This window comes from Aplidium turbinatum, chromosome 15 (genome assembly GCF_918807975.1).
Source record: "Aplidium turbinatum chromosome 15, kaAplTurb1.1, whole genome shotgun sequence".
In the NCBI taxonomy this organism is placed as follows: Eukaryota; Metazoa; Chordata; class Ascidiacea; order Aplousobranchia; family Polyclinidae; genus Aplidium; species Aplidium turbinatum.
Window position 1 is genome coordinate 3,659,505 of NC_137486.1, and position 13,829 is coordinate 3,673,333.

Genomic DNA, 13,829 nt, shown 5'->3' on the forward strand with positions numbered 1-13,829 from the left:
CACAAGGCGATTTGTCTTTTTTCTCTGTGAACCCATAGTTTTGGTTGTCCAAACCAAAAACTGATTTGAAACTGACTGCATTTTGTTTGCTTTCAACTTCGCAACTGAGGTTATTTTCTACTGATAATAATTATGAGTCACTAGTAAGGTGTGTTTACCATGTCTCTTCTTTCAAGATTGAGTTCTGTTTCCTGCCCCACAACACACATGCTTACTGATAAACATATGTTATCAACATTGCACCTACCGTACCATTAATTGAGCACTATTAAAATGCAAAAAAAAAAACTATGAAAAACTCTCTTTGGAAATTTCCGTATTCTTTCATGAAGGTCATTTCCAAGGAATTTATCAACCAGTATTTGAAGCCGTCTGTCTGCTCTTTGGTAACATGTTGTTTGCCAGGTGGCTTGTAACTGACCACTTTTTGTCATTTATATTATTATTATTATTTATTTGCATCAGGCACTAAAGAGACAGGCCCATATTCATAAACACAACACAAGTCACAGAACACACAAGGTTACATATATAAACAAAACTTATGCGTACATAGTCACGTTATAGTGAGACGCATAGTCAGAAGAAGCATAACACTCTGAGGTAAAAACTGCAACTAACCACTTGTTAGATGAGACCTGACAGCGGTTGACAAAATTAAATATACGATTTCGGAATAGGGCATGAAACGTAGGAATATGATGGTACGTCTGAATACTACTAATGCTAACACGCCTCGGTAATTTATGCAATGTTCGAAATGCATTATTGTAAGCCACACGCAGTTTATTCATACTTGAAGATAAGTATCTGGCCCACAGTTGACTGGAGTACATAGGTAAACAAAACGTGCGAAATAGTACATTCATTACAGCGGAAGAGCAGTTAGAAAAGCGTGAACGTAGCATGTTCGCTGTACAATATGAAGCTCTAACTTGGCGCTTAATGTCATCGTCATCAGACAAAAACTTGTTTATAACAATGCCTAGATACTTGACAGTGTCAACAAATTTGATGTAAGAGGTTCCCAATTTGAATTTGGGCTGCAGGTTTAGCTTTAGGTAAGTAGTATCAAACATCATGCCAACAGTTTTATCAGAATTAAATAAAATATCATGTGAACCTGCATATGAATTACACTCATTAACCAATGTTTGCAACCCATTCAAACCAGGTGCAAAGCAGCACAGGTCATCAACAAACATTAAATGATTTAGACATGAACTGCCAACATAGCAACCTATTTCGAATTTGTTTAGATTACTGCTCAGTTCATCAATATACACAGTGAAGAGGTATGGACTGAGTACACCTCCTTGTCTCACTCCGTTAGATACGGTAAATGAGTCAGAAAAAGCACAACCCCACCTCACAATCATTGATTGCTGGCTATACCAAAACGCTATTAGACGAACAAATATTGCAGGCACATTCCTAGCAATTAGTTTACAGAACAATACAGAATGGTTTACACGGTCGAATGCTTTGGAAGCATCAAGATATACCGCAAACATAGGGCTACCATGACTGACATAGAGGGAAATAGCCTGCTTAAGCATGTGTACACACATGTCAGACGTCAGTGCTGTGTTTCGATTTAAAGCCAAATTGGTTGTCAGTAGTGTATAGAAAATGCTCAATGTGATACAAAATAAAATGTTTAAACAACTTAGAAATGACACTAGCAATGGCTATTGGTCTAAAGTTTCCAGTGTCACTATCAGATCTGCTATTTTTAACAATAGGTACCAACACAGTCTAACAGGCAACTGTTTGGTACAAACCCATGAAAAAGTCACATATTAAAAAATAAAATTATGTACAAAGCAGTAACTGGGTGAGAGTGAATAATATGCTCAGCAAAAATATTATCTGGGCCAGCAGAGTATCAATGGTACACAAATACCTGCTGCTATCAGCATAATTGGACGAATTGATAACATAGGAATGAACAAAATTTTTGGGTTGACTACTGGACTCAACAGAGTTGAGCAGTGTTCTCTTGGACTTTTTGAAGACTATCAATATTTTTGAAGACTATCAATAAGTCCATAATCTTGGCTGATCCATGCAAAGCTCTGCTTTAAGGAATGAAGTAAAAAAAAATCATTTCTAACATCCTTTTAAAGAAATAAACTTTTCTTAAAATTGCTCTTTAATTTTGTCTCGCATTGCTGATTAGGGTTAACATGAAATTATAATCAACATGAAAATACTTTTTTTTCCTTCAAAAAATCTGATGTCGTTATTAAATGGTGCGAAAACTACAGATCATATATCTGGCTTGATTTACTATGATTCGCTTTAGTAGCATTAACAATTTTTTTTTAAATCCTCATAATTCTTCATCAATTCAGGCACAAATTGATGTTTAATTTTTGGAAAATTTCTATGTTATCCAAACAATTGAGCCATTGCTGCATGGAACATTGTGTGCAAAACGTGCTGGCAACTTATAAATTGGATTTTACAGCCAACGTTTTTAAACAATATTTGCTACTACTACTCCATGATTTTTCGTTCTTGTTTTTGGTATTGGTAAAGAGTAGAAGGATTGGTTGAACATCGACAAATGTCGATCCGGCTTGATGGCGGCACTTCCCGTGCTTCCATCCTGGATGTTGGCCACTGTGCAGTTGTAAACCAACTCCACTCCTTACCAGTATTAAGGCTTTTCTTATCAACAATGATTATTCCATACATTGCATAATTATCAGTAACCTATTTTATTGCTTGAGAGGTAGAGTCACCTAAGTTTTTATCCTTTGAAGGTTTTGCATTCATTTTTACTTTTGTATTACTTAAATCTCGTTCTCCACAATGTGTTTTTCATCAAAATGTAAGGACCAGTCTTCGAACTGGAATTTTTTTAATTTGCTTGTGCACTTTGACAGCTTTTCTGAATGTTTTCAAACGAACAGCTGATTGTTATCTGTAGTTATGCATTTTATATTGTTTGTGACCTAATGAATGTATGTTGTTCGTGACACAATTTGTTATGTAGTGTAAAAGTGCTCATGCTCTCTGACTTACACAATCAACATGTTATCGGGCCCTAAATACTTGGCGATTGAATTTCTTGATTTGTGTCTGGGCTTATTTAAAGTTTGAGAGGAATGATGACATTTTTTATCGGTTAATACAAAAGTTCATCCATTGATGATGCAAGCGAGTGTTTAATATGACAAGTGCTTCGAAATCTCACAACTCAAATGCTCACTCCTTTATTTTTCACAATTTTTGACGTAAAGTGACTAGGCCTGCTGTTTGTAACTCATGTAAAGTTTTTTGCATGATTATATCTTGAAGTATTGCATATATGTATGTATAAGTACAGATGGATCCTGTTACTTGTATAGTGGATAATCACATAAGGCGTGGACTGAATGCATGGAAATGTTTTGGCATATAGCCTATTTAATTAACCGGATTCGGATTCATCTTGAAATGTAATTGATCAACTGGTGCTTGTTAATTGTATACAGTTAAGTGTTTTTGAGTGCAATGCCTATTTAAAATAGGAATTAAAATAATAGTTTAATGCTTTTCCAAATTAGCTGTACTGTGTTATAATTGTACAAGTTATCAACAAATATTTTTAAAGCATGCACAGTTTCACACTATATACCGTACTGAACCAGATTTTCAATCACTGTCACTCATAGCATAGTGTTCCATTAAAATATAAATTAGCTGCCCAGTACCCTGTCTTGAAAAGGTGTTGCTATAAAGCTGACTTGGTGGCATAATGAATGAGCTCAGTGATTAGGGGGAAAACTTGATTTAGAAGACTCGATTACATACAGTTGTGTAGCTACTGCATAGTGCTACAATGAACAGCTTGTGTTTACCAAAGCGTTGTTATGAAGGCGATCTATTTTAACACGTCTTTAAAACTTTGAAGCAAAGATCTTCACAAAATATTTTATCCAGATGAAGACTACATTGAACTGTGCATTTTCTGGCATTTATGCAAACAAGAAATTTTTACTTTGACAATAAAAAAGAAGCTGTTTAAATGAAAAAATTATAAACTTTGAAACCAAAGTCTTATTTCATACCAAGACTATTTGAGAATGTACGGAGTGCTGCTTCCATTTGTCAAGAAGACTGTACTTGGATGGATTCTACGTAGCAAGCAGTGTATTACAGATGATTAATCATGACTTGATCTTACATGAGGAAAAAAGCAAATCCTTGGATAAAAGAAGCTGAAAGAATTCATGTTTACTTCTGCAATAATTATATGAAAACGTTTCAGATAATGACATAGGCGTCATTTCAGGGGTGCGAAGGGTGCTTGAGCACCCCAAAATGAAAATCTGAGGTAACAACATAAATGCGAGAGCACCCCTGGGCCCTGGTTTGCATACAAAATACACCGATTCAAATGGAAACTTGTATTGCTAAATAACGTTTTTTTTTTCTTTCTTGAAAGTCGTTTCACCAAAGCGCAATATTTTCAGTGTTTTACATTTGTGTGTGGCACGCAGCGCCACACATATCAAGGGCAGACATGATTGTACTATTGCGTAACAATTAAGCACAAACACGCGCACTGCATCAAAAAGTGCCGTTCGAGAGAAAACAATTTGTCTGGCTCGAAGAAAATGGCAGACTTGCTACGAGAGCTGCTAGAGAATCCCACAATGAAAGAAGCCGATGTTACGAAAGTAAGCCAATTTTATGATGGTGATTGGGAACGCAAGGATTTGCTGCGTGAACGCAAACAGTGGTTCGCTTGTTGCAAACGTGACGGTGATGTTGTGACAGTGAATACGCTACGTCAGAAATTCATTGCACAGCCGTCAATGGTCGATATAATGCCAAATATATATGCAGCTTTGGTAACTTACATTGTTATGCCGACTTCTTCCTGTGAAGCCGAACGTTCCTTTTCGTTATTACGACGCTTGAAGACCTACCTTCGCAGCACTCAAACGCAACAACGACTGAACAATTTGGCCGTTATAGGTAGTCATCGCGAATTGGCGGAGAAATTAAACATGGAAGAACTTGTCACGGAGTTTGTTTCCAAGACAACGACACGCAGAAACAAATTTGGATGTGATTAATTTATAGCAAGCCGCATTATAAGGCCGGAATGGCCCGATTCGGTGAGTCCGATTCGGTGAGTCCGATTCGGTGAGTCCGATCCCTTAACGGGGGATTTTTTCAATTTTTTTTTTTAATTATTGGGTACCGTGGCCTAATTATCATTGCCGTTTTAGGGTTAGAGGTTAGGAACTCACCGAATCAGACTCACCGAATCGGACTCACCGAATAGTAGCAGACCCTTATAAGGCAGACGTGAACAAATTAAAGTCGAATATATTTCAATATTCAATGTAAGATCACTTTTGCCTTGCATGTAAAACTTGTTTTCATTTCTATCTGATCGTTCGACATACCGCTGCAGTCTATTCGATTACACATACGACAAAATTATCTTCTTTTATGTTGATTCGACGTTTTATGACGTAGGCTAAACATGGTTAAATTTACTATTAGATTGAGTTATTTGTTTTAACATTTTCCATCGGTCAAGTTTTCAATTGATTAGCCTATATTGACAATTTTCATGTAATAACTTAGAGCACCCCTAATTTCGACAAATTTTTACAAAAAATTACGCCAATGGATAATGACACTTTCGACAAATCAAATCGTGTCACTCAAATTGTGTCACTTTTGCATCACAGTCGAATTTCTTGTGCAGCTGCAGCACTGCTGTTTATTTTCATAAGCTACATGTCGCATTGTCAACATCAGTCAGTTGCATCACTAACAGTCCATGGCACGACTGTCCACAACGAGGACTCAATGATCATGAAAGCTTTTTTTGAGAAGAGAAATCTTGAAGCTTATCATTGTAATGACAAATGAACAGCAGTGAACTGTTATCATCGTGTTTAATGTCATCTGCACTCCAGTGACATTGGATGTTTATCAATGACGTGCGAACTTCAGCATTAACATGTTAAACTTGTATAATATCAAGTTCCCAACCTGCTATGTCAGATGCTAATATGAACGTGTTCTTTCCATTCGTCTATTGTTGATGCCATTGATGTCAAAATTTCTTGCATGATTATGACAAACGTAAATATTTTCATTGTGATGATCACTGTGCTTTGCATTTCACGTTTTCTTTTTTTTTTTAACGCTGTTCATGCCAAAAGTAACAACACTGTAAGATCTTATCGTAAAGTTTCTCTAAATTTTCAAATCAAACTTAAAATGTCAAGCAGCAAGGCAAGGAACATTATTTGGTGGTGGAAAAGGGTTAGATAAATGTTCAAGAAATATTTTAGTCCAGCTGAACAGCGGAATGTCCAGCTGAACAGCGAACTGACTATGCATAGCGCATGTATACGAGTAGTATAGTGTCTAACTGTTAGATTGTCGTAATAGTAGTTCATTGCTGATTTTGCTATGTTTGAAACTGCATTGTGTACTGTTTGTGGAGGCATTTTCTGAATTAGAATTGACAACATTTTCCAAAACAGGGGAATGCAAAAATTCAGCTGCATCACGCGAGAAAGATTTGTTGGTACAGCAACATCTGTACTGTACGTGTGCCTTCTTGAAGGCTGCAATGTGCTTCAAGTCAAACTAATTTTTTGCATTCCTGCTGACGTGTACTATGCTTAATAATTGCATGAACGTTGAATTGTTGATTGGTGGTCTTTGCATTGTGATTTCGCCTTGGTATCCTAGTAACAAAGCTGTCGTTTGCACTTCTGTTATGTAATGACATACGTAGGATAAAAGCTAAATTGCATTTCTTTTTAGGCGTCGTAGGAAAGAGTTAAAATGCCACGTGAAATAGTTACTTTACAAATAGGCCAATGTGGTAACCAGATTGGCTTTGAATATTGGAAGCAACTTTGCCAAGAGCATGGTATTCGAGCAGACGGAATCCTGCAGGACTTCGCCACAGATGGAACTGATCGGAAAGACGTGTTCTTCTACCAAGCTGACGATGATCATTACATTCCAAGAGCTGTTCTTGTGGATCTCGAGCCTCGTGTCGTGAACTCGATTAAGAATTCTGAATATGCTAATTTGTACAATCCTGAAAACATCTACTTATCGGAACATGGCGGTGGAGCGGGTAACAACTGGGCTGCAGGTTTCCATGCTGGTGAGAAGATCCATGAAGAGCTTTTTGACATCATTGATAGAGAGGCTGATGGCTCAGATAACCTTGAAGGCTTTATGCTTTGCCACTCAACCGCTGGTGGGACTGGATCCGGCTTGGGATCTTACATGCTTGAAAGATTGAACGATAGATATCCCAAAAAGCTGATACAAACATACAGTGTCTTCCCCAACCAAGATGAGGTTTCTGATGTCGTCGTCCAACCTTACAACACTATGTTGACGTTGAAACGATTGGCCCTGCACGCCGATGCGACGGTGGTATTGGACAACACAGCGTTGAACAACATTGCAACAGAGAGACTACATATCCAAAACCCGTCATTTTCCCAGATCAACAAGATGGTATCAACCATAATGTCTGCAAGTACCGCAACGCTCCGGTATCCTGGTTACATGAACAATGATTTGATTGGGTTGGTTGCTTCACTTATTCCGACACCAAGGTATGGCCCTCATCATTGCAATAAAAGGCTTCGCATGATCGTATATGGTTGTATAAAGCAGTGCACTTTTTCAATTTTTCGTGCGTCATAATGTGATAAAAAATAAATGGTAGATAATGTAAATCCGGTGTGAAGGAAGGTAGAGCACAGAGTTCTTTAACTCAACAAAAGTTATGAAAAAAAAGAGCGGAATGTATGTAAAACCACTTTGCATCACTGCCGAAGAACCTTTGTCCTATCGCTTGTATTTGTGCAGGTTGCATTTTCTGATGACCGGGTACACTCCCTTGGTGAGCGACCAATCACTGACCTCCGTGCGAAAGACGACTGTTCTTGATGTTATGAGAAGGTTGTTGCAGCCTAAAAACATGATGGTGTTCACCGGGCGGGAGAGGATGAACCAACACTGTTACATCTCAATACTCAACATCATCCAGGGGGAAATTGATCCAACACAAGTTCATAAAAGTCTTCAGCGCATTCGAGAGAGGAAACTGGCGCAGTTCATTCCATGGGGACCTGCAAGCATTCAGGTATTGACTTTATGTTTTTGCTCAATGTAAATAAGTATTTTTTGTTTTTACTGTATCAGGGGTCTGCAAACTTGCATTGCTGCCGACCCAAAGGCAAGTACGCTTGACCAGATTGGTTCGCGGGCCACAACTGCGTTACACATTTGATATGACATCAGCTTTATGAATGACCAATAAATGACCACACTTTACATCATCTATCTCTCTGGCAGCCTAGCTATCCAAACAGAAAATATCTGTATGATGCAATATCGTGTAAGAAGATAATAAGCAATCACAATAGAGAGTGCGCTAGCAAGCTGAAAGTCTTATATTGAAAGTAGGGGTGTTCAATTTCGATTATTTGAATATTCGAAATTCAATTTATTTTCGATTTCCGAATTTCGATTTCGAATATCACAACTATTCACCAAACTGCAAAATGTCATTTTATTGAAAGAAACGACATGAAAATTCGATAGAAAACGCGAAAAAGGGCCATAAAAATTTGCGAAAAAAAACACAAAATAACGTTTACAGCTCCACCAGGCCCATGTTGGTGTTATCGACATGATTCTGCTGATCAAGCTGATCGACATGGTCAGTGGTCACCCGTCAGCCGGGATCTCAGCTTCGTGACGGTCAGGCCAGCTTTTGAAAACGATCGCTCCGCTGGAGCCGAGGTCGCTGGGATCCCAAACACTTCAAGTTCATTTTCACAGCGAGCGATTCACTGCCGCGACATTTCACTGCAGAGGTTTCGACTCGAAAGCGACATCGAGTATGTTTGCAAGCGCATAAAGCTAAACGCACGCTCCGTCTACGTAGCAAATTATGTTGTTTTTGGGTGCATTCAACATCTGATGACATTGAATCGACACAAAATGGTAAATTTTTGCTATGTCCCAGGAAGCAAAAATCAGTCATTTTTACATTGATTCAACGTCTGCAGACATTAAATTAATGTAAAAATGACAGATTTTGTTGTCTGGTGTGGGATTGTAGCATCGCAACTCGTTCTAGTGATTATTTATTGCGAAGCTGTTGCGGTTTGCATTCAAAAAGTGTTTTCCTGCTGCCGATTGCTAGTTCATCTATTGTTTTATGTATCAATACAGCATAAAAAGTTGCGCCCACACAGAAATATGCGCAGGCCCGTAGCCAACCGGGGGACAGGGGGGCCTCACCCCCCTGAAAAAAAATTCGCCCCCCCCCCCCCCTTGGCAAAATCTCAACATTCTCGGGCAACAGCTACAATTATAATGATTTTGCCCATTTAAATTTTTTCTGCCCCCCCTAAAAAAAGTTGCCCCCCTTGCTCTGCGGTCTGGCTACGACCCTGACCCACGACTTAGGCGCCTATGGATTCGGTAAAAAATGGATAAAACTGCGACAAAGCTCAGCCTACACTTTCTGCTATTGCACAACCTAGCTATCTTCATTCTTGAGAGAAATTTGTGCAATTTGGCATTAAAAATGCCAACCTGGCATCCCTGGTGCAGGACTGGCCGTTGGACCAGCGAGAGCGTGTGATAGTCACGTGATCGACGATGCGCAATCGTTGAAGTCTTTTTTCGCTTGCAAAATGCGACAAGACAGATTTCGCGCCACTCGCGTTACTTTCAACCGCGTTCAGCCGAAAGGGCGGCTATAATTTCGAATATGTCCGATACGAAAAACGAATTTCGAATATCACCTTAATCGAAATCGAATCGAATTGAAAATCGAAATTGAACACCCCTAATTGAAAGTTATGTCAAGTATTATAATATGTACAGTTGACTGTACACTTCTGCCATGTGATCAATCCGTTTTGACAAATACACCTCTAGCTCATCTTTTACAAACCTCTTGAAGAATTGACCAATTTCTTTGTATGTTATGTTTTCGTCAGGTTGCTCTGTCTCGTAAATCGCCGTACATTCCATCCTCGCATAGAGTAAGTGGCCTTATGTTGGCCAATCACACGAGCATCAGCGCCTTGTTCAAGCGGGCCTCACGTCAGTTCGACAAGCTACGAAAGCGAGAGGCGTTTCTGGAGCAGTTCAGAAAAGAGGAAATGTTCAAAGAGAACTTAGACGAGATGGACGCATCTCGCGAAATCGTGCAGCAGCTCATCGACGAGTACGAAGCTGCTGCCACCCCCGAGTATCTAACGTGGGGGGATAAAGCTTAGAATCCTTGAGCGGATTTCAATGGAAAACAAACTGTTCCTTTTGATTACGGCTTACCCAAAAGTAGCTCTAGGAAGAGATATGACCATTGGCGCAAGATTTGTGTTCGTGGAGAGAGGTCTACGCAGATGCTTTATACATTTGTTTGAAACAAACTCTTTGTGAAATGTCGTTTACATTTTACTGCTCACACCCTGCATGTGGGAATGGACAAATAATTTAGTTTGAGGCTGCTTTCTTGTTAGATTCTTTAAAACAATTGTCTGTTAGTACATTTAACATTTTCTGCTTGTGATCTTATACCCTGCAGTTTATATTTTATTTTTGATGGTGATGGTCGGCCGACCAATTCAGCTGCTTCTTAAATTTATTAGGAAATGCTGCTTCACCTGCAAACTGTTACACAAACTTCAATACTTTGCGCTTGTGTGTGAAGGAAGTATACAACTGTCACTGTAACCCCTTAGAAGCAAAATTATCACCTGGGCTTGTGGCTGATGTTGCAGAACCTTGTGTTCTACAGCTTTATTTTTTCACAATATTCATTGTTGCGTGCTTTTGTGTGCTGAGTAGTTTTGTCGTAGACGTCGTTGCCACAGTTTTGTTTACGCATTAGTTAGTCGCTAGATAACAGGGGCGGCGAGTCTGCTTTTGGTCACGGATCGTGAAAGCTGGGAGCATTACCAAAACATTTTAATTTGAAAGCATCACATTTGTGTTTTGGTCATTGTGCAAAAACATATGGCGGAAAGGTAGAGCCACCGCTCACTGGTGCTGACCAGCGATGGTTACGTCGCTAAGTTCGCTGTTGTGATTTCGTGCCCAAAACAATGTTTTCTCAAAGCAGTGTCCAGTAAAAATTGTCCCAAAGTCTGAAAAGAAATCGTCTGCTTGTGTATGCTGACGCAGATGTCAGAGCTTGCCAGCCAGTTGACCTCTTCAACACCAAACCATCTAGTATGCTCCATATTGAGTCATTACAATAATTAGTCAATGGCGTAGTTTTTGTGCTTCTAAGTTTAGTGGCCTTGTTTTTCTATGATGATTGTTTTGTTGGCGCTTGCTGGTATTTTTTATAAATTTTTGACTAGTACTTTTTTCAATAAAACAAACCAACAAACAGCAAATTGTTTGCCTTTCATCTCTGTAGGCACTTTAACATAGGACAGTTTTCCATGCGAACCAGCTATCACCATTGCGCCGCGGCGCATTGTTTAAGAAAGGTAGGTCAATTGATTACAGTCATTAAGATCTTTCTTGCACTCAGTTCAGTTGCAGAAGAAAAAAGAACATTAGCAGAGGGTGGGAATCGAACCCACGCAATCGAAATGACTATTTCCTTGCCCTAACCTTAACCCATTGGGCCACGCTGCTTGTGGCGATACATTCACTTAATTTTCTTTGTATCAAAACTCTCGAGTAGATCGGTCAGAATATCACGTGCTGAGTCGCATGATTGAAGTCAGCTGATTCGCAAGGAAAACTGTCCTATGTCAAAGCACTTACCTTTCATCTCGGGTAAGAAACAATTTGCAGCGTATAAAAATAGCTACACTTAATTTCTGTTTATCCTGGGAGCAAAACAGAGTCTATCTGACTGAGGGTGAAAGATGATTCGCTATTTTGGGAATTTTGTGTCAAACAGCCCAATACTAAACTCATTAGCACACATGGTTGGAGGTCAGGAGTTTATGTAAGTTAATAGTGTTGATTTCGTGTCAAGATTACATTTTAAAAATCTTTTAAAATATTTTTGCTATTGAATTTGTCATCGTTTAATTCCCCCAGTGTGTCTTAATCGTCACATTTTTGTCGGTCCCGGCAGAAGTTGTTATAGCCTAGTTTTGAACTTGCTTCGCATTGCTGCATCGTCAAGTGCATAATTCGTCGCAGTTTTCTGATCCCCTTTAGGTGATGAATTAAGCGAATTCTACTGTAGCCTACTTCAATCTACGAGGTTTAGTTTTCCCAGTGGCAATTAAGGTTCGAATCTGGGCAGAAAAGGTGAGCAGGGCTGTGTTTAGCCTAACCTAAGTAGTGTAGGCACCTACTTCCAGCTCCAATGTTCGGTCTTCGGAATCTCATTTTTTCGTGCTAGTCCAATTTTAAGGTAAGGATTACTAATCAGCCTACTTAGCATTGCTCAATCGATATGTTTTTGGTAGTCGACAGGCTACGTCCAGTTGATTAGATGCCAGAAGTTTGCATAAAATCGAATCGTCAAAACTGATTGGCCTAGGCTACGGTATATGCTTTTTGTATTGGCAAAAAAAAATTATCTTTGCGAACGCTCAAAACTGGATTTGCTTTAGTGATTACGAAAACTCAGTACATTGGGGATGCCAGCGTAACCACACTACGTAACCTACTTAAGTTAAACAAAAGATTATTCGAAATTTAGGCCGGCTTACCCCTTCCGACAAAATGCAATCAACGCGTCACGGATCGCAGATTTACCGTATTGTGTTTGAAACTAAGCTTCACCCTAAGAGCGGTATCGGCGGGGGAAGTTTTTTGCTCCTGGCAAGATTGCCTTCAACCAGGAAGAGAAGTCATTCAAATCTTACTTCTCCAGGTAACCCGGATGGGGGTTGTTTATTTAAATCGGGCGCCACTGCCCACTTTAGCAGATTACGATCACCGATGATTTAACTAAATACATTTTTCGATCGGAAGGCCTACTGGGCAACTTCTCAAAAAATATTTTGGTTAAGCGTCGGACTTTTCAAACTAAGAATACGCAAAATCAAATAACGATGGTCCAGCTCTCTCGGTGTGCATTTGGACAACGACTTCAAAAACAGCTCTCAATTGAGCGACACCTGGTCAAACTCGGTGACCCTGTCTGCGTCAGTGGTTGAAAGCCTCTACAAGTATGCGACACTGCCAGAAATAACCTACCAAAGGCTTCGTCAGTCCTAGGATCAGGGAGTCGAACCGTTTGATTTTTCCGGTTCGGGTCCGGTTCTGGTTCAAAGATTGTTTCAAAATTTGGTTCAGTTCCGGTTCAGGTTCGAAGAAACTTAAAACCGGTTTTATAAGTTCCGGTTCGGGTCCGATAAAATTAGGCCTGGGCCTACTATTGCCCAACTACTAACTAGACCAGTTGGGCGTAAAAACCGCAAGGTTGGCAACACTGATCTCAACACTGCTTTGCTCAATTTACTTGCCTTTGTTGTTTGTTGCACAAGTTACAATCAAACTATATTGTCAATGATGTCACAGAACAGAAGTTGTTTACCTCAAAATTTCCTCTCCAAAGCATGGATGATAGTGGATCGTGTGTTACGGAATAGGCTATAATTCATCCGTACAATGTGGCCTCCAAGATAACAACATGTTACGTACAACTTCACTTACCACAATGCGAACAATGACGTAATGCTGGAGTGAACCGCTTTTTTCAACCGGTTCGGGTTCGGTTAGGGTTTAAGCTAACTCAAATTTTCGGTTCAGTTCCGGTTAAGGTTCAGACAAAATCGCACCAAAACCGGTTTACAAAAATCCGGTTCGACTCCCTGCCTAGGATAGAG

General features: G+C 39.5%; 1 protein-coding gene across 1 annotated transcript; it reads left to right on the forward strand.

The window, feature by feature from the left end:
• Positions 1–6,806: 6,806 nt before the first annotated feature.
• On the forward strand, positions 6,807–11,417 carry LOC145784178 (tubulin gamma-1 chain). Its single transcript, XM_082595943.1, has 3 exons — positions 6,807–7,610; positions 7,867–8,143; positions 10,017–11,417. Exons 1-3 carry the CDS (start codon positions 6,817–6,819, stop codon positions 10,296–10,298), a joined length of 1,353 nt encoding a protein of 450 aa, XP_082452069.1. The 5' UTR covers positions 6,807–6,816; the 3' UTR covers positions 10,299–11,417.
• The last annotated feature ends 2,412 nt before the right edge of the window (positions 11,418–13,829 follow it).